Raw genomic sequence first — 23,988 nt, forward strand, 5'->3', positions numbered from 1 at the left:
ACCCTTGTGTGGTGCTCATTTCAAATGCATTGTTGAATATTTCATATATGCATGACATATCAGCAAACATATGTAAATATGTGAATTTACAATGTAATTCATTTTTGACACCTAAATGTACAACCATCTCAGAGCTGTAAATGGCAAATATACATGGATTACCATAAAGTATGAACATAAGCCATCTGTTAGCTTTGGTTCGAAGCAGAAATACCAGTTAAATGGTAAATGGCCTGTATTTGTATAGCGCTTTTCTAGTCCCTAAGGACCCCAAAGCGCTTTACACATCCAGTCATCCACCCATTCACACACAGGTGATGGCAAGCTACATTGTAGCCACAGCCACCCTGGGGCGCACTGACAGAGACGAGGCTGCCGGACACTGGCGCCACCGGGCCCTCTGACCACCACCAGTAGACAAAGGCTGAAGTGTCTTGCCCAAGGACACAACGACCGAGACTGTCCAAGCCAGGGCTCGAACTGGCAACCTTCCGATTACAAGGCGAACTCCCAACTCTTGAGCCACATAATGATGGCAGCTTCCTGGTTGGACTTCATTTCCCATTAAATCCTGCAAAACACAGCAGGAGACAGAAAAATAACCTGAAGCCAACTCTCTTATTGCAACTGGTCTGGTGCATTGTTACACAGCACTCCATGTTACAGATTGCTGTGCATTTATATCAGTTCTGGTGTCGTTTAAGGGAAAATTACCCCATCGACAATGTGCATCAGTAATAGCTCTCCCTTAAAGCAACAGGCAGCAATTCCTTACTCGTGTCTCGTTTCCTGTATAGAATATTTTTTCCATGTCATAATTTGAACAGCCATCCTGAAGTAGGTCTCACTGGAAAGCTCCAGGAAACATCTTACAATTCCCCTATCACACTAAGTTTTGTGTTCTGATTACACTGCACATCTTCTTTGTACATAGCTTTAAGGAAGAGAACTGTTAGTGTTCACAAGTATTGGTTATGTTAAAAGCACAGCATTGGGATGTGTAGATGTTGGGTTGAATTTTCTCTTTATTTTGTGAATCAGTCAGTAGGTCTCAGTTGAAGAAAGGAAAAATTAGTGGAAAATTCATATTAAAGTTTATATATTTAATCTATCTTAAACCAACCTATGTATCCATCCATCCATCCAGCCATCCATTCGCTTATCCTTTTCAGGGTCGCGGGGGGCGCTGAAGCCTATCCCAGCTGTCATAGGGCGAGAGGCGGGGTACACCCTGGACAGGTCGCCAGTCTGTCGCAGGGCTAACACACAGGGACAGACAACCATTCGCACTCACATTCATTCGCACATTCACACCTAGTGACAATTTGGATTATCCAATTAACCTATCCCCACAAGCTGCATGTCTTTGGACGGTGGGAGGAAGCCGGAGTACCCGGAGGGAACCCACGCAAACACGGGGAGAACATGCAAACTCCACACAGAAAGACCCCGGCCTGATGTTGGAATTGAACTCAGGACCTTCTTGCTGTGCGGCAACAGTGCTAACCACCGTGCCACCGTGCTGCCATATATTTAATCTACTGCTATTGAATTTGTTGTTAGCTTAATGAGCTACAGTAACTGAGTTGAAAAACCCCAGCCCTGATACTTTTAGAAGTGCATAACAGACCTGGGTGAAAATATATTTGGATATCTATTCAAATATGATGTCATATTTTGCTCATTTGTTGAAAATGGGAATTCCTGCAAGATAAGTCAAATTTCCTGGGATATTTCCAGAGTCAAGTAGCTGCTAAACCTTGCCTCCCTTTCACAGCTAGCACTGCTTTCCTACAATAATATGTAAAAATGTAACACTATTAATAACAGATAGTAAATCAAGGTCAGATTTCTTCCCAGCGTAGAGTGATTAGGAACATCCGTTTAAGCTTTCGTCAATGTTGTTAACTATCACGTCATAGCAGATCATTGTTTTCTAGCTAGCTTATTAGCATTAACACTAGTTAGCATTCTTTATTGAATTATTAGGTGCTGGACTATCATGTATCAGCTCTGCCATATCTATAAAAAAAAAATCATCTTTTATTTCTATATGAATCACACTGGAAATGCTCACTCTGAGGCCGTTTAAAAATTACCAAATGGCAAAATACATGACTTTTGAAGCAGTAGTGGTTTTGACTTCCTCAGTAGATAATTTGCACATTTGTTAAAATTCTCTTAATGTTTTCTTCAAAAAACTTTGGATGCTAGCTGTATAAACTCATTTATAAATGTGTTTTACTTTGAGGATCTTATTATTTAACTCCAGCATTAAAAAGAGAAAAAATGCGACCAGTAAATAACTCTGACCCATCATGCTCGACTAGTTTCTAATCTTTTAGGTACCTTTTGATAAATGCCTTGATTTTTAAAGGTTGTGAGCAAGCTAGAATGTATCATTTGCTGCTAATAGGGCAGATAAAGTCCAAACGCTTGACAGGTTTTTCATAGCTAGAATTAATTGTTAAACCATGAGCAATCACTATGAAGGGGAAAGGTTTATCAAAAGATTTGTTTCCATCAACATATTCAACTGCAATTTCACCCACGTCTTCTGCATGATGGTGTACCTCAAAACTCATCATGCCATCTTTTTCCATGCTGTCTTCTCCTCCACTTCCACCCATCATCTCTCCCACATGTCCCACCCCTTCTCACGTGGTCTGGAATGGGTCAACTACCCGTGGTGTGGTCTTTGCCCTCTGTGGTAGGTACTTCCATTCCCCAACGGACACTAAGGAGCTGCTGTACGACCCAGCGTCCGTGATGAATGGCGACACACTCAAGTTCTGCCTGAAGGAGGCCTGGTGCAAGCTGTCCTTCTTCGTCCTTTCCTTCTTCTACTATCTCTACTGGTGAGCACAGGGCAGGTGGTATGGGGAGATAATTGGATTACATGTAAATAGATTGCATTAATCTAATTACAACACATAAATAAGCAGTAAAACTGAACTGAAGCTACTTTTTAAAAAAGCTTGGGGAGAAAAGGATCAGTTGATGAGGTGTTTGACTTCCGCCCAGACTAAACATCAGCAGGTCATGTAACATTGGTTTGATTTCCCAACTGATGAAGCAATGTGAGTGCAAATCACTGAATAAAGTAACCATTTCTCCAGCAATCACATGCAACTCCCTGTACTCATATGACTTTGTGAAGTCCAGTTTGCCATGTCAGGCTAGTAATACTGCTAATGCATGTGATGTTAAGAGAATTTGATTCTTTACTTCACTGACAAGCACCACAATAATGCTGTGTGTAGCTGATGGGTAAAACTACTACATACTGGTTCAAATGTTGTTTGTGTGCAACAAGATAATTGATAATATTGATGATATATTCACATGTCTATTGTTGTATAATTTGTCTGCCATGTCCTGATGTTACTGCTAAAATCAATTTTCTTGTTCATGTCTAACAATGCTGTTATTATTAACCACGGATTCTTGTTCCATGTGTCATGTGGGTGCTGCAGTGTGTGGAACCTGGAAATATCCCTCTAATAGGTCTTATCAGTGGAAACACTTAAAGGTACAATCCTTATATTTTTTGATATTTCATTCTATGGTAGTATATTGAGGCAGAACAGCATTGTTGAGAAGAAATCTTGACCATATGACCACCCCAGTATTTGCCCTTTTCTCAATCTTGATATGTTGGACTGTGAATGGCTGTTGTGGTTATATGGATTTGATGATTTTGACCAGACTACATAAATTTTTCCAGTTCTAGTTATAGAACTCAGAAGACGGTTTTCGATGACAACTAAAGAAGGATTGCAACTTTAACATGGAGCTGCTCTTGTATGTGTGTGATAATGCCGCAACTTAACATTGCAGTAAGGTCCTCATCCTGTTGAAAAATGCCATTTATGTATCTGCTTGGGGTATAAATACTTTGCTAACAGCAATGTTTATCTCAGCAATACCACACAGGTAGAAAAGCAACATCATGAGAGTGTTGAACTTAGACTCTCGCACAAAATCCTGATGTTTGTTTTTGAGAATGGCTGCAATTACTCAACATATTTTAGAGATATGAGGCGATACTTATTGTCCTTAAATTTCCAAACACATTGAGCTATTTAAACACAGTCTATTTAAAGTTTCAATACATGACCAATGGGTAAATGTATACCACAGGCATGTGATTAATTGGATTAAGGACGTGTGCAGCATTTTGCCAATGCAGGCTTAATTTGGGAGAAATTATTAAATATCACTTCTTGCCCTTCCTGCCCTAATGCAGGACACATGGCATGAACCTAGTTATATCCAATAAGAAAAAGCTAATCTCAAAATTTTTTCAGTTTTAAAATATATCCAAGATCACAAAGGCAGTTGGATTGTAATGCATTCCCTCCTGGCATGAAAAAGAAAAAGAGCTAATGTGTTACGCTCACATGTATCCCATTCATTTTCATACCAGAGCCTACATCAGTCAGTAGATGGAGTAACTTGTGTGGAAGGTTCAACCAACAGAGGTTGTCTTTATTAAATAATATTACAGTATAGGGACAAACATTTATAGCAAAATTGGTTGGCTATCAAAAATGTATCATCATTTTTAAAATAACTGAATTATTGTTATAAAGACAGTGTTCATCTTAAAGTTTAATCATCTTGCTTTTTCATCTCACTTCATCCTGTCCTGTTCTAGCTCATATTGGACTGATCTGCAGCAGCAGCAGGTATTCTACAATACAAGGTGATGGTGGATTCACTTTCAAATCTAAAGCCAAAGACATATTGAAGAGAATTTGTCCTTGCCTCTTTTCCGCCCAAGATTTTTTGTGTGATTTCTGTAGCGACTTGCTGACCTTTATGATCCTCCCTGTTTCTACACTCTTGATCAAGGGTCCAAGAATTAAACAGTTTGTTTGTTACAGCATCAGGAAGTTCTGCTGAAAGCAAAGCAAGCCAAATTTGAGTAGGTTCAATCCGGTTGCATTTGGGTAAAATGCTACCCCTTTCCCAATGGCTAGCCTAAGAGGGAATGTATGAGGGAGAAATCTGTTACTATATTTTGAATGGCACTGGCTTATTAGAAATCAAATTGCACAAATTATGCATCAACCAAAAGAATAAAACCTCACGAAACTATTACATTAATTTGTTTAAGTCCCCAGTACAACAACGGATTCTTGAGGCTAATAAAGTTTCCACATCTTCATGCCTACAAGGTGAGTGCGTGTAACATAAATTCATTGTCAATTAGATGAGTAGCAATTCTGAAACGGAGACTTTTTTCAGCCCTTTTGTAGTTACAAAAAAGAAGGGCTGGTGTTAACTGGTCAACAGCCTTAACAGTGGCATGTAACACTCTATAAGCAGGACTTATACAATGTTACAAAATTTATTTTTTCCACTTAAAATAGGATTTCAACACACAAAACCATCCAAGGAAGGTTTTATCTCCTCATTATGACTTATGAATCTCAAAATTACCAGAAAAAAAGGACATACTCTCCTTTTAAACAAATGCCATAAATATCTGGCAACTGAGAAACTGCTGGACTTTTGGGTGAAGAATCTTGTCTCATTCTGGTCCAATATCATATTCTAGCTGCTCAACAGCCCTGTGTCTTCTTTGTTGTATTTTTCACATCATGATACCCCAAATGTTTTCAACTGGTTGACAACCTAGATTGTAGGCAGGCTAGTTCAGCAACCGACTCTTCTGTTGTAATAGACCCAGTATTGTGTTTACCATTGTCTTGCTGGGATTTGCAAGGCCTATACATAATCTTGAGAAATTTTCACAAATATGAACTAAAAAGTGCAAAACTCATGTTGAAACACTGTCTTAAACTAAGCAGGGGATTAACTTGAACTGACATCAATAATGAGAACATCAATAATATTATTTTGATCTTGCAATTTTTTTCTTGTTATGTGAGGTTTGAATTTTATCAAATAAAGCTTCATTTTTTTTCCATTTAGAGCTCTTGCTACATACTTGTAGTACTGTAGCGCTAAAGCTGATGACTGGAAGGTCAATGTGGCCCGTTGAAAGGATGGCCCTTGCAACAGAAATCACACTTCAGCTTTGTTTTAATGATTAAAAATAACAAATTCAAAGAGTAAACTCTAATGTTATATAACTATAGTGATGGTCTGCATAAAGAATTCATGAGGTTGAATTGAAAGTGAAACAGCCTGAAACCAGATCTGTGCAGCTTGTACCTGTTTCCGCGACCCTACTTTCTCCACTGCTCCCCAAACCCATTCTACTTTTAAATACTCTAGGAACAACAAGTAGGCCTGCATTGCGAGAGCGAAGTGCTCTAATAGGGTGATATGATACCACAAGGTTCTTAAGATAAGATGGGGCCTGATTATTTAAGACCTTGTATGTGAGGAGCAGGATTTTGAATTCAATTCTGGATGTAACAGGGAGCCAATGAAGGGAAGCCGACACAGGAGAAATATGCTCTCTCTTTCTTTTTTTTTTCTTTTTTTTTATTCATATTTTGGATGGACAGAAACATTAACAAATATACAACTAGAATAATCATACTGTCAGTTCTCTGTCCGTTCCTTAACAACAACCAACAAATAAGGACTAACAATAACTAAGACAAACAGACAAAAAAACAAACAAAAAAAACAAACAACACCAGGAGAAACAAAATAATATACCGCCTCCTGGGAAACATCAGCAAAAACAAAAGCAATGGGGGCAAAACACCCGGGTGCCTAAAAACAAAACATAACCTTGACCACTGATGACATTAGACAATTTCTTCCCTCTACTGACTTTCAAAGTAAAAAAAAAAAAAAGACAACAAAAATACCAACGACACATGAAACCCCCCCCCCCCCCCCCCCCAAAAGAACATTTATCACAATATCTAGGAGACATTGTCGATGTACAACAAAAAAGGACCCCAGACCTGCTCAAAAATATCTTCTCTCCCCTTAATTCTGTATATAACCCGTTCATATGATGCCATCTTAGACATTTGTTCAGTCCATTCCCTGAGAGAACAGGGGCTGGATGACTTCCAGTGCCTCAGTATTATCCTGCATCCTGTTATGAAAGCCAGACGCATCCACAGTCTCTGTTTTTTTGAAAGGATATTATTGTCAGGTAGCAGGCCCAGGACACATACAGCTGGAGATTTAGAAAGATTAAGTTTAAAAATATCATTCACCAAGTTAATGATCCCGTCCCACAAATAATCATTTTTCCGACATGTGTACAACATATGAACTAGAGTCCCAGCTTCCTCCTGACATTTCCAACAGGTGTCATTATCCACAAGCTTCAGCCTGACTAATTTACTGGGAGTACAGTAATTTCTGTGAAGCAACTTGTACTGGATAAGTTGAGACTGTGTTTCAGGTGAGCAAACATACCATGATGAAACCAGCGTCTTCCAACTGTCCTCTAAAATCTGGATACCCAGATCCTTCTCCCAACACTGCCTCAGTCCCCCCAAATTGGGAGAGTGTGCCTCTCTGAAGATCCCATAGAATTTGGATGCCCTGATTCTATTAATGCCAGGGGCTGCAAACATCTTCTGAATACTAGATGGAGGGTCTGGATTATTATTCAAAATGGTTTTAATACAGTGTCTTATTTGAAAAAACCTCCAAATTTCCCTTGGATCCAGATTAAATTCTCGTCTGATTTCTGCAAACGATTTCATGCCAGTCTGCCCAAATAAATCCCCCACCTGATTGATACCTGTCCTAGCCCAAGCCTCCCACCAGACCGGTTTCTTACCAATTAATATTTTCTTATTATACCAGATAGAGGCTCTAGCGGTAAGATAAGGGCTAATGTTGGTATATTGGTGAGCTCTAAACCAGGTCTCTTGCATGAAAGCCAATACTGGATCTTTAAACGGTACTGGTCTTCCCTTCTGAGTAAGGAAGGCCTCTAAAGACGAAGGAGCCACAAGACTTTCCTCAATCGCAACCCATGATGGAGAGGGAGAAAGCATAATGATACCAGACCATCTTGGACAATGCCAACCCGCCACTCTCTTTAGCAGCATATAATTTGGACCGATTAAAAGATGGCTTTTTGCCTGCCCACACAAAACCCTCCACACATGTATTATAAAGCTTTAGCAAATTATGTAACATGTGAAGAAAGTACTGAAGTTTAGGGGCAATAATCATCTTCACCAAATTAATTCTGCCCAAAAGGGACAGATTTATTTTAACCCAATTCTGCAACAGCGGACGAATGTTTTGAATCACTGGGGAGATGTTTACTTGCATTATGTTGTCTAAACCAGGGGTCAGTTTAATCCCTAAGTAAGTCAAACCCTCGGGCATCCACTTGAAATGCCATGAGCTCCTCATAACTGGCGGACACAGTTTAGAAATGGGCATAACTTCCGACTTAGACCAATTTATGGTGTAGCCAGAGATTACAGAAAAGGAATCAATAATTGAGGAAATTGCAGGAATGGCCTGTTCTGGGTTACTTGAGATCAGTAAAATGTCATCTGCATACAAAAAAGTTTTATGTTCTTCTTGACCCATATCCACCCCCCTAATTTTCTTACATTCACGTAATGCAATAGCCAAAGGCTCCAAAAACAGGGCGAAAATGAGAGGTGATAAGGGTGAATCTTGTCTAGTACCCCGACTTAACGAAAAGGAGGGTGACATTATCCCATTGGTAGTAACTGTAGCCATTGGATCTGTGTATACCACCTGAATCCACTGCCTAAAAAAGGGACCAAAACCGAATCTCTTCAACGTATAAAACAGAAAGGGATATTCAACTTTATCAAAGGCCTTCTCTGCAACTAAGGAGAACGCGACGACAGGGTCTAAATTAGTCCTGCTCTTCCAGAATATGTGCAATAACCTACGTAGATTATCTGCAGAACTTCTGTTTTTCACAAAACCGACCTGATCCCTATGCACCAAATACGGAAGAACTTTCTCAAGCCTAAAAGCTAGTATCTTAGAAATAATTTTTTCGTCCACATTAATTAATGAAATTGGGCAATAATTCCCACAATACTGTGGGTCTTTCCCTTTTTTATGTAATAACGTGATCACTGCCGATCGCATACTAAATGGTAGTCTCCCTCTTTGAAACGCATCTTGATATACCGACAGTAGTCTTGGAGCTAATTCGCCCACGAACACCTTATAAAAATCTGATGGAAATCCATCGTTGCCTGGAGATTTGCCCAATCTAAGACTTCCAATTGCCTGCTTAACTTCAGTTAGTGTAATCTTACCTTCTAATACAGTTCTCTGATCTTCAGACAGGCTGGGAATTTTAATAGAAGAGAAGAAATCTGACAGCCTCTGTTCCTCCACCAATCCATTAGAGGTGTAAAGCTCCTGATAAAATTTAGTAAAAGTATCATTAATTTCTTTTTTACTGGTGGTCAACTTATTATTATTACTAGGAACAAAAATAGATGGTATAAGGTTGCTAGATTTTATCTGCTTAACCCTGTGTGCCAACATTTTACCTGTTCTCTCCCCTTGTTCAAAATGCTTCTGATTTAGACAAAACATTGCATATTCCGCTTTTTTCTCCAGTATAGAATAGAATAGAATAGAATAGCCTTTATTGTCATTGTACAGAGTACAACGAAATTGGAGTGCCACTCCCTTGGTGCAAGTTTCAATAATAAATATAAATGTAAAATATAAAAAGTACAAAAAAAACAATCGTAAGTACTCAAACAATAGTATGTACAATATATACAGGATAGCAGCATTAATATAATGACAGTATGAATAGCAGCATAATATAATGACAGTGACGGTATGGAATAGGTTCAATTGTTTTTGTGCTTATTTACTACGGTGATAGCTCTGGGAAAGAAGCTATCCCTGAATCTGTTTGTCCTGGTTTTATGTGACCTGTACCGTCGGCCTGACGGTAATAGTTCAAACAGTTGGTTGCTGGGGTGAGAGTGGTCCTTGATGATATTGCCAGCTCTGCTGAGGTACCGAGAGTTTGCAGTGACCTCCAGGCTGGGCAGAGAGCAGCCAGTGATCTTCTGGGCTGTGTTGATGACCCTCTGCAGTACTTTCCTGTCTGCAGCTGAGCACCCTGCATACCATGTTGTTATGCCGTACGTTAGGATGCTCTCTATGGTGGCTCTGTAAAATGTCACCAGCAGCCTCTCCTCCAGGTTGTTCCTCCTGAGCACTCTCAGAAAGTGGAGACGCTGCTGGGCCTTTTTAACCACCGCTGTAGTATTTGCAGTCCAGGAGAGGTCATCAGATATCTGCACGCCCAGAAACCTCATGGAGTGTACCCTCTCCACACAGCTCCCGTGAATGTAAAGTGGGGCCGGGTCTGCTCTGCCCTTCCTGAAGTCCAAGATAAGTTCTTTAGTTTTCGTGGTGTTCAGTTGGAGGTTGTTAACTGAACACCACTCAGTCAGTCTGTTGACCTCATCTCTGTAGTCCGACTCATCCCCCCTTGAGATGAGTCCAACCACTGTGGTGTCATCCGCGAACTTTATGATGGTGTTTGAGAGATGGGTAGGGGAGCAGTCGGATGTGTAGAGCGTAAACAGGAGGGGACTCAAAACACATCCTTGTGGAGACCCGGTGCTGAGTGTGATGGTGCTGGACCGGTGGGGGCCGAGTCTGACAGACTGTGGTCTATTTGTCAGGAAGTCCTTGATCCAGAGGCAGATGGGGGTGGAGAGTCCCAGGTGAGACAGTTTCTGGACCAGGATCTCCGGGATGATATGATTGAATGCTGAGCTGAAGTCCAGAAAGAGCATTCTCACATAGCTTCCTCGGTGCTCCAGGTGACTCAGCGCAGTGTGGAGCGCTATGGTGATAGCGTCCTCGGTGGAACGATTTGTCCTGTAGGCAAATTGGTGGGGGTCCAGAGTGGGAGGCAGACCGGCCCTGATGTGCTGACAGACCAGTCTCTCAAAGCACTTCATCACTACAGGCGTAAGTGCAACAGGCCTGTAGTCATTTGGGCTGGCCACAGCTGTCTTCTTGGCGATGGGGATGATGGTGGAGGTTTTGAGGCAGGGCGGGACGGTGTTTGATGACAAGGAAAGGTTGAAGATTTTAGTGAAGACTCCGGTCAGTTCGTCAGCACATGCTCTGAGAACCTTTCCATGTATTCCATCAGGACCTGCCGCCTTCCTGGGATTCACTGACCTTAGAACACACCTCACTTGGTGCTCCCTAAGTGTTAGTGTGCCAGTGCTGGGGGCGGGTGGAAGTGGTGTGGCAGCTGAGGGCTTGGTCGTCTCAAAGCGGGCGAAGAAACGGTTTAGATCCTCAGCCAGTGAGGCATCAGTCCTAGATGTTGCCTGGTTATTGCTTCTGTAGTTGGTAATGTGATTGATCCCCTGCCACATTTTTCTGGGGTCGTTGTCAGCAAAGTGATCTTCAATCCTCCTCCTATAGGCAGCCTTAGCTTTCCTGATGCCTCTACTCAGGTCTGCCCTGGCCGCCCCATACGCAGCCCTGTCCCCTGACTTGAAGGCAGTGTTGCGGCTTTTTAGGAGGGATTGCACTTCGCTATTCATCCAGGGTTTTTGATTTGGAAACACCCTGACCCTTTTGTTGACGGTGACATTGTCAACACAGTTCCTGATGTACGAGAGTACAGTGTCCGTGTACTCCTGGAGGTTGTGGCTGGAGAATAAATCCCATACAGTTGTTGAGAAGCAGTCCTGCAGTTGAGAAAGGGCTCCTTCAGGCCAGGTTTTTATTGTCTTTGTCTGGGGCTTTGTTTTTCTCAGCAGGGGGGTGTAGGTGGGGGTGAGGGACATGCAGAGGTGGTCAGATCCAGCCAGGTGGGGGAGGGGTGTCGCTCTGAAAGCATGCCTGATGTTTGAATAGACATGGTCCAAAGTGTGTTCTCCTCTCGTAGCAAAGTCCACAAACTGGACAAATTTAGGAAGCACAGTCTTTAGGCACGCTTTGTTAAAGTCGCCGGCGACAATAAAAACCCCATCGGGGTGGGCAAGCTGTTGTTTGTTTATGGTGTTGAGCAAGAGGCTGAGAGCCGTGCTAACGTTAGCATCCGGCGGTATATAAACAGCTATCACAATAACTACTGTAAACTCCCTCGGGATGTAAAAAGGTCTGCACGAGACTGCCAGAACCTCCAAATCAGGAGAACAGTGTGTGTGAATGATCCTGCTGTTACAACACCACTCGTTATGCACGTAAACACATAGCCCCCCTCCTCTGCTTTTACCTGAGTTGCTGTTTCTGTCATGCCGGTGTAGCGTGCGGCCTGCTAACTCGACTGCAGCGTCGGGAATCAGCGGGTGAAGCCACGTCTCTGTAATAAGAATAATGCTGCAGTTACGTGCAAAGCTTGTGTTGGCTATCTGTAGCTCCAATTCGTCAAGTTTGTGGGTGATGGATCTGGCGTTCGATAGGAAAAGGCTCGGAAGTGCTGGCCGGTGTGGATGTTTGCGTAGCCTAGCGTCTGAGCCCGACCGGCATCCCCTCTTCTGCTTTCTTTCCCTCCGTCGCCTTCTACGCTTGCTGGGCGGGCAGACCATCCACGGTTACCCTGGCAGTCTCGCTATCTCCACCAGGATGTTGTGTGTTCGCTGATAGTCGCCAGAAACAGACAAACTATATTTAAAACCTAGGTCAATTAGGTTCTGGCGACTGTAAGAGATGGCGGCGTTGCAAACATTCAAAAATATCCACATTAAAAGTAAAAACGAGCACCAAACTGGAGAGCTAAGAGCCGCTGCACCCGTGCGCGCCGCCATCTTGTCATTAGTATACTATTCATCTCAAAATTAAATTTAATTAATTTGTTCCATAAATCCCTCTCTGGGTGCAGCATGTGTTGTTTTTCAAGCTCCTTGATATCCTGTTCCAGCTTCATCAGCTTGTCCCTCTCAACTTTTTAAATCAAGGAGCAATACTGGATAAGGCGCCCCCTCAAATAGGCCTTAAAAGCGTCCCAGGTCATTCCAACGTCATCAATAGAGCCCTCATTGTGCAACCAAAACTCCTTTATCATTTCCCTTATACATTCACAATGACCCTTATTCTTCAATAAAGAGTTATTCAAACGCCACCTAGGTGACGGTTTAATATTATCACTACCAGAAAGAACAAGGTCAATGGGAGCATGATCCGAAACAGCAATATTACCAATAGAGGACCCAATAGTTTGACTTACCAGAGAACGGGACACCAAGAAATAGTCTATCCTGGAGTAGGTTGAGTGAGGATGTGAAAAAAAAGTATAATCTCTTTCTTGAGGATGAAGAAGTCTCCATATATCTACCAGGCTCAATTCCTCTGACATCACGTCCACCGCAACATTTACTGAGTCCTTACTTAGTCCAGTACAGGAGGATTTATTCAACAATACATCCCTGACCCGGTTAAAATCTCCCCCAATTACAATATTTGTATTACCTATAGTCCGCACAATGTTACAGACTTCATGAAAAAATTGTGGCTGAGGAGAATTGGGAGCATATATGTTGACCAATGTCATTTTCCGCCCCTGTAAACATGCATCCAAAACCACCCATCTACCCTCCTAATCTGTATAATGCTTAAAAACCTGAAAATCCAAGTTTCTTCTGATCAATATGACCACCCCTCTTTTTCTAGCAGAAAATGCACTAAAATAAACTTGCGCCACCCAATCTCTTTTAAGCTTTAATGATTCCGCCTCATCGAGATGGGTCTCCTGAATCAGGGCTATGTCTGTCTTTTTCTGCTTCAAGTATGTGAGGATTTTCTTCCTTTTAATAACATTATGACAACCCGCTATATTCCACAACATTATTTTATATAACTCCATAACACAACGCGAGCCAAGTTATTGTACAGATTTATCCAGAAGAAAATCCCATTTACCCATATAACAAATCTTAAAGCCAGTTACATGAGACAACCCAGTGGTCCAAAAAATAGGTCTATACAGGACAGTTGGCACCATACCATCAAAATGAACAACAAAACAAAACACAGTTAAAAAAAAAAAAAAAAAGAAAAAGAGAAGAAAAAAAAACACCATGAAATCGTTGGTCCGTGGCACTCAAAAATCCCATAATGGCATCCCTCCTCACGTCCCCCCCCCCCCCCCCCCCCCCCCCCCCCAAACAAAAAAACCCTCACAGAAGTAAACTAACCCATAGCTTATAAAATCCTCTTAATCTACATCACCCGGAATGTTAGCCGAATCCAGGCCGCTTAGAAATTGCTTAGCCTCTGCTGGGTTGGAAAACTGATGATACTGGTTATCCACTGAAAAAGTCATAACAGCCGGAAAGCGAAGGGAATAGCCAATATTGCACTGTTGCAGCAAGCGGCGCGCCGCGTCAAACTTCCGGCGTTTTTCTTGTACCTCCTGTGCATAATCCTGGAAAAAACGAACTCTCATGCCTTTCCAAATGATCTGCTTCTTTTTTCTGGCACCCGCCAGTACGGACATCTTGGCTTTATCCGGTAGGAAGCGAACGATGATGTGTCTCGGTCTGGAGTCCGCAGCTGGCTTCGGAGGTGCTGGCCCCACCCGATGGATTCTGTCTATTTCGTAGTAATCTCCCATCTCAATGTCCAGAGCCTCAGACAACAGATGCTTCACGCAATCCTCAAGATTACGGCCTTCGGTTCCGTCTCTAATACCCGATATTCTAATATTCTGGCGCTGTGAGAAACCCTCGAGCACCGTTACTTTTTCCTGCAGCCGCTGGTTCTGTATCTTCAAGTTCTTACTTATTGAGCTAGCTTTAGCCTCTTCATCCTCCAAACGAGAAATTCTTGTCTCTGTTTCGTCCACCCTCGCGCCTAGGCTATTCCCAGCTTCCTTGAGAGACTCAATTCCACCTTTCACCGTCGTCATATCTTGTGCTACCTGCTCAAGCAGAGATCTTATAGAAGTCAGCTCGGCCGCCACACCATCTTGGGAAGGACACCTGGCATCCACACCATCAGGTGTCTCCGCCATAGTAGTTAGCGAAGTAGCCTGAGTGTTGTGTGTTTTCCCTCACGGCATAGTCGGATCGTTGCGTGTAAAGTAATGACTCTTCTGCCTCCTTCCACAGAATTTGCCAGGGCTGACCCAAAGTAAGACAAATGACCGGCTCTAACTTATTTTTAACAAGGTTTAGGGGGGGTGGAGTGCGCGCCTCCAACTTATGCTGCCATCTTGGGCGGGCGTACCACGTGACTCGGTCTCTCTTTCTAGTCCCTGTCAGTACTCTTGCTGCAGCATTTTGGATTAGCTGAAGGCTTTTTAGGGAGTTTTTAGGACATCCTGATAATAATGAATTACAGTAGTCCAGCCTGGAAGTAATAAATGCATGAACTAGTTTTTCAGCATCACTCTGAGACAGGATATTTCTAATTTTAGAGATGTTGCACAAATGGAAGAAAGCAGTCTTACATATTTGTTTAATATGTGCATTGAAGGACATGTCTTGGTCAAAAATGACTCCAAGGTTCCTCACAGTATTACTGGAGGCCAAGGTAATGCCATCCAGAGTAAGAATCTGGATAGATACCATATTTCTAAGATTTTCAGGGCCAAGTAAAATAACCTCAGTTTTATCTGAATTAAGAAGCAGAAAGTTAGCGGCCATCCAGGTCTTTATGTCTTTAAGACATTCCTGCAGTTTAACTAATTTGTGTGTGTCATCTGGCTTCATGGACAGATAGAACTGGGTGTCATCTGCATAGCAGTGAAAATGTATGCTATGTCTTCTAATGATACTGCGTAAGGGAAGCATGTATAATGTAAACAGAATTGGTCCTAGCACTGAACCCTGTGGAACACCATAATTGACCTTAGTGTGTGAAGAGGACTCTCCATTTACATGCACAAATTGGAGTCTATTAGATAGATATGATACAAACCACTGCAGTGCAGTACCTGTAATACCTACAGCATGTTTTAATCGCTCTAATAGGATATTATGGTCGACAGTATCGAACGCTGCACTAAGGTCTAGCAGGACAAGCACAGAGATGAGTCCACTGTCAGAGGCCATAAGAAGATCATTTGTAACCTTCACTAAAGCTGTTTCTGTGCTGTGATGAACTCTGAAACCTGACTGAAACTCTTCAAATAAGCCATTCCTCTGCAGATGATCTGTTAGCTGTTTGACAACTATTCTTTCAAGGATTTTTGATATGAAAGGAAGGTTGGAGATTGGCCTGTAATTAGCTAAGACTGCTGGGTCTAGAGATGGCTTTTTAAGTAAAGCTTTAACTACAGCCAGCTTGAAGGCCTGTGGTACATAGTCGATTATTAGAGATAGGTTGATCATATTTAAGATTGAAGGATTAATTAATGGCAGGTTTGTAGGAGTTTTATAGGACCCACATCTGTTACTATATTACTATATTAACCCTTAATACAGAGAATATACTGAAAATTTACCACAGATGATGTAACACTCCATTATCTGCAGGACTGCAGATGAGCAGAAACTACATATTGTATTTTTTTTTACTGTGTTAGCTACTGGGGTGATATTTGAGGTCGGGGAAACAAACTACATTTCAATGAAGCAGAAGCAAAACATGTTAATTCACATTTATGTCACAATGTTCAATGAATTGTACCTGCCAGTGGACTAGAACTGATTTGATGTTTGCTGCTGTGATGTCTTTGCTATTCGGTAGCAAATATCATTAGAACCGACTGCTGAAAACTAACTGATACCATTCTCAGTCGACTTTTTGACCTCCTGTTATGCTAGAGAGAGGCATGACATGCTATGTAACCTAAACATGTTTTTAGCTTGATCTTACCTTATAACTGAACCCACAAGAGTGTACTCATGAAAGCACATACACCAACAGTTATATATTACTGTTGGAAAATAAATAAATAAGTAACCTTTATGATGTAACAATGCTATAATAATGGCTTGTTTGGGCTTTGTGCGCAGAAATGTTGAGAGGGTTGAGAAGGAAACTTAGAGTAGTAGAGTTGTCACAATACCAGAATTTCAAACTTAATATTGGTACTTTTTTTCATATCGCAGCTAAACTTTTGACCTCATCCTGCAACAAGAGAAGTAATGGCAAAGAAGCCATTTTTTTGAAAAAGATAAGTTAATTTTCCACGAATTTTCAAAATTATAAATTAGATCAATTATCTGTGACATTTTTATCTGTAATGTATCTTACCTTCAGAATATCTAATAAGTAATAACTAATAAAGAAATGAAACAACACAATACATAACACATTTAAATCATAGAAATTTTTGTAGTAGAAAAGCATTATGAAAAAGTTAAAAATGAACTTTTGTGGTATTAGTTATGCTAAAATAAAGAAGATATTTTAAAAATGGTTTTACTAAAAATCAATTTTAGTATTGATTAATATCTCAGTATGGATTTTTTTCTGACAGCCCTAGTTGGAACAATAGGGTTAAAGGTCATAGGTCAAAGAAACAATGATTATTGGTTTGAATTGTGAAACAAAAAGTGGTCTTTCATATTGTTGATGTTTTCTTGACGCCATCCATCGATCCCAACCTCCTCATTTTATTGACTTGGCACATAGCTAAATCTACTGACTTCCCTGTCACACTAAATTTTCACAGCAAGAAAAAAGATGTGTTTTGTTGCTAAAACAGTTAATGGTAAAATGTAACTGTGGGTCATAATAGGTTGCTACAAAAATTACCTCTGGGGTCACCTGTTAAGTAGTTCAGTCATGTTGTGCATATGAATAAAGTATTGCAGCTATTTGTAATGAGCTTGGCGTGAGATCTCTGTTTCAATATTATTATAAAACTGTCCTTAGGATATGCAAACCTGCTCTACACTCTAATTAGACTCAGACTAATTGGACATTAACTTGTTAACACACATTGTTCCTGTCTAATAAGGCATCTTTCAAAGGGCACATGTTCACCGCTAATTCAGTTTATATTATAAATGTCCAATTAATTGGGCATTTATAATACAAGTCCACCTCTCCTGGCATATGCACGGTAGCATATGCCAACAGCAAGTGTTAGACTCTTATTATTCTTCCTATTCTTTAGCTCAGTGTTTTCCATACTTTTGGAATCATGGCCCATATTTCACATTAGAAAAATCACACGGCACACCACCAAACAAAACCACCAGGTATAGCAGAAGTGGCCCGGTTTGTCCCCAGTATACCTTTTTTGCTTTCTTCTGACCACTACTCCTACTAGGGCCTTCATCTGGGTCGAAATTTGCTCCAGGACCCAGGTCCGATTGACTACTTTTTTTTATTCAAATATTCATCTATTGCTATTAAGTGCTGCGTTGTTTCACTCACAAGCATGACTATTATGTATTTTCTTTCCATCTTCTTCTGTTTTATTGGCAGTTAGCAACCAATTTAATTAGAGCAGCTAGTAGTACTGCCCCCTAGTAGAAGAGAATGTAATTGTTCTGCCCATTACTCACGTTGATCGCTTAGAGTACTAATCAAGCGGAACCAGATAATCTTCCATGGCACACCTGATCATTTCTCGGCACAGTGGTTGGGAAACACTGCTCTAGGCACAAACCATAGGCTATATGTAAAAGTTAGATGTAGCAGCCAATTGGTTTCTGAACATTGATGTTGTTTTTTGATCCAAAGTTACCATTTTTAGATTAGATTAGAATGCTTAGTGATCAGTTATCAAGTTTGGTAAGCTACTTATATCCAGATGGTGTATAGCACAATGACTGGAACAAAAACTGGAAGGATGCCCACGGACAGGGAACTGGGGGTATGTAATGACCGTCCATGGAATATGCGTGAAAATTCATGTGAAATCACTTTTAGCACGGAAGATTTGCCCCCCAGGAATTAAACTTATTTTAACTTTGAGGCAAGAAATAAAAATGGGAGAAAGAAAATACGAGTGATAATGCACAAGATAATGTGATAATGCACTACAAACTACAGCTACCCTTAATTCTGATCCTAAATAAATCCAAGTGAATGATATAGGGTAAATTTTCGCCCAGTCTACAATAGTTCCAAAGGGCAAAACAGTTTTTGTATTCGAGGCTGTAAACATATAATGCTGTAAAACTGGGCATTTTAACATGGTAGTCGTATGGGGATTCCCACCTGTTAGAGGAACACAGTTTCTGACACTCCAGCATTGGCTTCATTTCTCAGCTCTGGAGTTTCCAGATTGATTTAAATGTATAAAAAAATATTTGGGATGTAACTGTAAATCTATCATCCAAAAACACATATGTGAGCAGCTACAAATATAAAAGGTCATATTTTATCATTTACATTATGTTCAGTTTACATCTACTTTGGGTGTGAAAGGGAAAGACCTGTAATTGAAAGAGCTAAAAGTCTAAATATTAATAATGAAGCCAGTTCTCAGAGGTTTTAACAGGAGGAAGTTGGTAACTATTAAAGAGGAGAAATGAGGCCTTTCACGTTTGATATCTGTTCCTGTCTCTCGTTTTCTCTGAATCACTTTTTTCTCTCTCTGTCCACGGGTATTCATGAGTCAATTTGGCACACTTGCCTGCTTTTCACCACTAGAGATTAACAGAGGTGTCGAGAGCTGGCAAAGACTTCTGAGATGAACACAAATGTTTCAAGTTGTTCGTTACTGTCAACAAAGTGCTGATCTGTTCTTGTCAAGTCACAGCTCAATGAGACAAGTGTCAAACCCCCCGATCTGTGATTTGTGCTGCTGTTATGTCATTCAGCCCTTCTTTATTCTCTCTCTTTTCTCTAGGTAAACACAACAGAGCGTTTCTTCTTTGTGGTCAAATGAGGCCATAGTGCTGTATCTGCTCTACATTTGGTCACAAGCTCATCAGTGTTGTTAGCTGACTTACAGAAAAACTTTGGTGCAATCACTTTGCCACTTTCTTGCAAATGTGTGTTTGACAGCTTCTTTGTCCCATCCTCATTGCATTACATGATGCTCATTGGCTTCTGTTTTGTTTTTGTTTTGTTTTTTTTATTTTGCATCCAGTGGCAACTTTTTTGCTGGCTTTTGGGAAATAATAAAAAACATGCCAGGAAGGATAGTTGTTTTTACATTTTTAGGTCATGGTAAAAACCTAAAAATGTGAATTTGTGATATTTACTGCAAAGCATTATGTTATTACTGCATTCAAGAAGCGTTTTGTCAAACATGTATCCCCTCCTTTTAAAGACAAGCTACTTTTTTCAGTTTGAAATAAATAAATATGTGTTCTTGTATTTCTGTCTGTGAGATATACTTTAATTCCATTTGTCTTAAAGGTTATGTGATGGTAGTTGAAAGACAAAAAAAACGCCCAAACCACAGAATATGATATTCTTACATAGCATGAATATACATATGTATTTTTGCTATTATTTCATTATTAAGGTTAAACATCACTAATTATCACTAAATGTGTTGTGTTGGTCTCAAACCGATGCACAAATTTTAATGAAACACAAACTGGAGGTCTCACTGGGATTTGGATGAATGCTAATATATTTTGGCCAGTTAGCACTACTAATTGCGTCATGACATATCAACCCTATTTCCTGGACCTACACTGCAAAAAGCTTTCGCCTTTTTAAGAAACTCCTAAATTTGTCAATTTTTCTTTGAAAATGGGTCCTCCAAAAAGTATTCAGTTGTCATTCTAGCCATGTGTAGCTTTTTATTAGCACTATTCAAGTATAGCACAGCTTTGAGCTAAGTTTTAGAGACTCATTGTACACAAGAGCATTCAGGTTCGTTGTCTCTGGACAGCAAATATTTAACACTTCAAAAAGACAACCACTCTCAGGCAAAGTCTAATTTCACTGGGACCTTTAAGATCAAGACTTTTTCATAACCAGTTATCTAAAGCACAATTGTATTTGTTTATATTAGCCTACTCAGAGCTTTGTAGCTACCCATGTAATACCAGCTAGCCCAAAATCACAAACCTCCTAAACATTGTTGGTATTTAGTTTTCCATCTTTGTTTTAATCCAAAGTTCAAGATTTCAGCCAGAATATTGTTCTTGATCTTTAGATGTCTACCCTGTTTTCCATGCTGGTATTTTCTAACTCCATTAAACCTGTTAAATCCCCATCGTATGAATACCTGGACATAAGTCTTTCTGGAGAGAACAGTCATCCTTATATAGTTTTTTTAGTTGAAATAATAAGGACGTCATACTTAAAGTGGATAAAAAGACTGATAACCATAGAAAGTATAGAAGGTGGACGTAGCTACTGTGACATCATCCAGTTTCTGAAGTCATATTTTGAAGCTTCATGATTAACATTTTCACCATCAGTATCTTGGTTTACAAAAAACAAATGTGGCAAGAGGGGTAGGCATGGCTAAACACAGGCTACTATCTACTCATTTAGACAGTAGCAATAGACAGTGGTTTCGTTCCTTATCCAACTATGATTGACTAAGCCCATAAACTCAGGAAGAAACATTGAAACAACAAAAATCATCTAATGGCATTAGCTAGTCAGACAGTAGTAAAGAGTCTGTCATTGACTTGCATCTTTTTAGGTCCTTTTTAGTGTACATTAAATTGAAAAAGAACTGTTATTTTGCCCTTAAACGTTCAAAAGTCAGAAGACGAAATTAAGAGATTGATAAAACATTTATGGTCAGTTGAGTTGGTCTTCTTTAGATGTTTGAGATTTTGGTGAAAAAAGTTCAGGTAACTGAAAAGAAGACTAGAAAAGGTACCTTTGGTCACAAATAAACACACTCTTTCTCCTTAACTCAGACAAACAACCAAAATAATTCAAATTGTATCCAAAAGCAGCAGAGTAAGCTGTAAGAAAAAAGAATTAAGAATTAGTGGTCTCGCTTAATAAACCCTCACACACTGGAATGCTGGAATACTGAATAATTCCAAAACAAGAAATTAGATCATTTCAATATTTATGAAAGTTTCCTGTTTGCCTGCCTGTTTAATCACAAACATGATGACTCACTTCCTATTTCTTCCTGTCCTTTTTCTTCCTCTTCTTCTTCCTCTTGTGTTTCAGTATGATCTACTCCTTGGTTACCTCATAACAACTGATTATCAACAACTGGGGAGAAACAGGAACACCTTTCGAGGCATTTGATATGACAGGACTAAAGAACACTAAAAGACAATACATTTCAAAGTAGAATAACAAAAACCTTTTTTTCCCTTGTTGCTGTGAAGCCAAACATCGAACATACACGTGGTTGAAGCTTGTTTTCTGCTTCATACCCAAAAGAAGAAAGGACATGCTTTATCCTCAACTGTATATAAAAATTGAAAACTAAATCTACTGTTTACAGTTTGACTCCTCATAGCGAGACCCAAGTTAATCACTGCCTGGCCAACGTTTGTACCACACACACAAATACAAACATACACAAACACAAACAGCCACAGCCTCCTCTGGAGTGCTACTGTACTTGCTGTACGGTAACGGCGATGGTAGCCCAGAGGACGAAGAGCACAGTATTGCACAGTTTGTCTCAGGCACAGCATGGTGAAGCACTGTCAGGCCCAGCACAACTCACCGAACCCTCAGTCACTCCTCTTCGATGCCTCACCAACTGTAGCTTCACCGGTGAGCTCAGGACGAGGGATAGATGAACGGATCACACTGTACAGAAAAGAGAGATGAGTTCTTGCAGGTGGGGTTTTGGGGGAGTTGAGCAGGAGCACACGCGGTCTGTACGTAGCCTGTGGGATTTTCTTTCAAACATACGTGAATGGCTTTTGTGATGTGTGCATTTTGGTGTATTCTTTAAACAAAGGCATTTCAAATTGATCTTCAGCAAACGTATTCTCTTTACAGCAATGCCTTCTTAGTGTCGTCCTAGTGTTGTTCTATTGTGTAAACGTTTCGAAAACTCAAGCTAACAACTGAAACCTGGCGAAGCTTTGATAGGAGCACACATTCTTTACACAATTAGTGTCTTCAATCTTGCACAATGTGCTCAATATTTGGCTATATTAGAGAACATTTATTATGGTCTATCCACACAGGTGACGGTCTTCCAACATGTAAAGAACCTTTCAGCCCTATTTGAAGATAGGGAAACAATGTGAATCTTTTCTAGCTCTCTTTACACCTTGGACCAAAATATTGTATTTTTTTCATTTGGATTTATTTATTTTGTGACTGCTCATTTCCATGCTTTATTTTAAACATCAATTTCCAATGTAACTAATGCCAGGAGCAAACAAAGCAGAAGATGGGAAAGGTGCCTGGTATTAATTGGGTTTTTCTCCCTGGTTCGAATGAAAGCAACTGTAGCAAATGATGTTGGCAAGAGGTTGTGAAGAGGCTGTCATGAATCACCAGAATTAATTCAGCAGGGCAGGTGGTTGAACCTGCATCATCCATGTGTAGCACAGTTTTCTAACTATTAAGAAACTCATTAAACCTTCCCCACCATCTTTGCTTGATGAGCTTCACTTTGTAAAGTGGCAGCAGCAAAGAGCAGATAGGAATGCCCCGTTCTTGTTGTTTTCTCTTCTTCTAAGTCAAGCGTTTTCTAACGTAACCTGTATGTATGTGACCAACCAAGTTGAATTTAGATATTGTTTATGAAATAAAGTATTTTAAAATCTAAAGACTCAGTCATTGTACTTAAAGTGTTTTCAATGTTTCAGTGTTTTCAAATATTATTTCAAACATAATTTCTGTGGCATCCTCTCTGCATCATGTTACATTTGGCATATTGATTTAGCCTCGTTGCATCGGGACAGGAATCCCACCCCAGTTTGATCACCCAAATGAAAACCTTCTATCAGAAAAACAATAATACAGAGAAATTCACTTGATTTGTTCTGGTTTATGAAAATATACCATTTTACCTTCTGACTATACCAAAACTCAGTTATAACCCTAGATATGTCACTGGTAACCATTGAGGGATTTAACCATCTCATGCCTATTTTGGCTGCCTCCACTGCGAGTGTGTAAGCAGCAGATGATTTGCTCCCTGTCGCTAGCAACCTCCTGTGTCAAACCAATCCTCCACATGTCATCTTTCACAAATCTATGAATCTTCCTCCTCATTTAACATCCTTTATCTACTATCTCACCTTTGCACATGTCCAATCCGTCTGAGCCCTGCCT

The 23,988-nt window shown here is 40.3% G+C and overlaps 1 protein-coding gene across 4 annotated transcripts in view; it reads left to right on the forward strand.

Annotated features, from left to right (window-relative positions):
- The window catches only part of cnih3 (cornichon family AMPA receptor auxiliary protein 3), a 134,137-nt gene extending 110,657 nt beyond the window's left edge, over nt 1–23,480 (forward strand). The window contains exons 5-7 of one of the 4 annotated variants that reach the window (XM_026194025.1): nt 2,715–2,858; nt 3,477–3,532; nt 21,907–23,480. In XM_026194025.1, the coding sequence (XP_026049810.1) occupies nt 2,715–2,858; nt 3,477–3,504 (172 nt within the window). In that variant the 3' untranslated portion in view covers nt 3,505–3,532; nt 21,907–23,480. Of the gene's footprint in view, nt 1–2,711; nt 2,859–3,476; nt 3,533–19,654 lie in introns of all 4 variants that reach the window. The other 3 variants (XM_026194022.1, XM_026194021.1, XM_026194024.1) reach the window with 3 other exon arrangements.
- Nucleotides 23,481–23,988: the final 508 nt, after the last annotated feature.

This window comes from Astatotilapia calliptera, chromosome 15, assembly GCF_900246225.1.
Source record: "Astatotilapia calliptera chromosome 15, fAstCal1.2, whole genome shotgun sequence".
Taxonomy (NCBI): Eukaryota; Metazoa; Chordata; class Actinopteri; order Cichliformes; family Cichlidae; genus Astatotilapia; species Astatotilapia calliptera.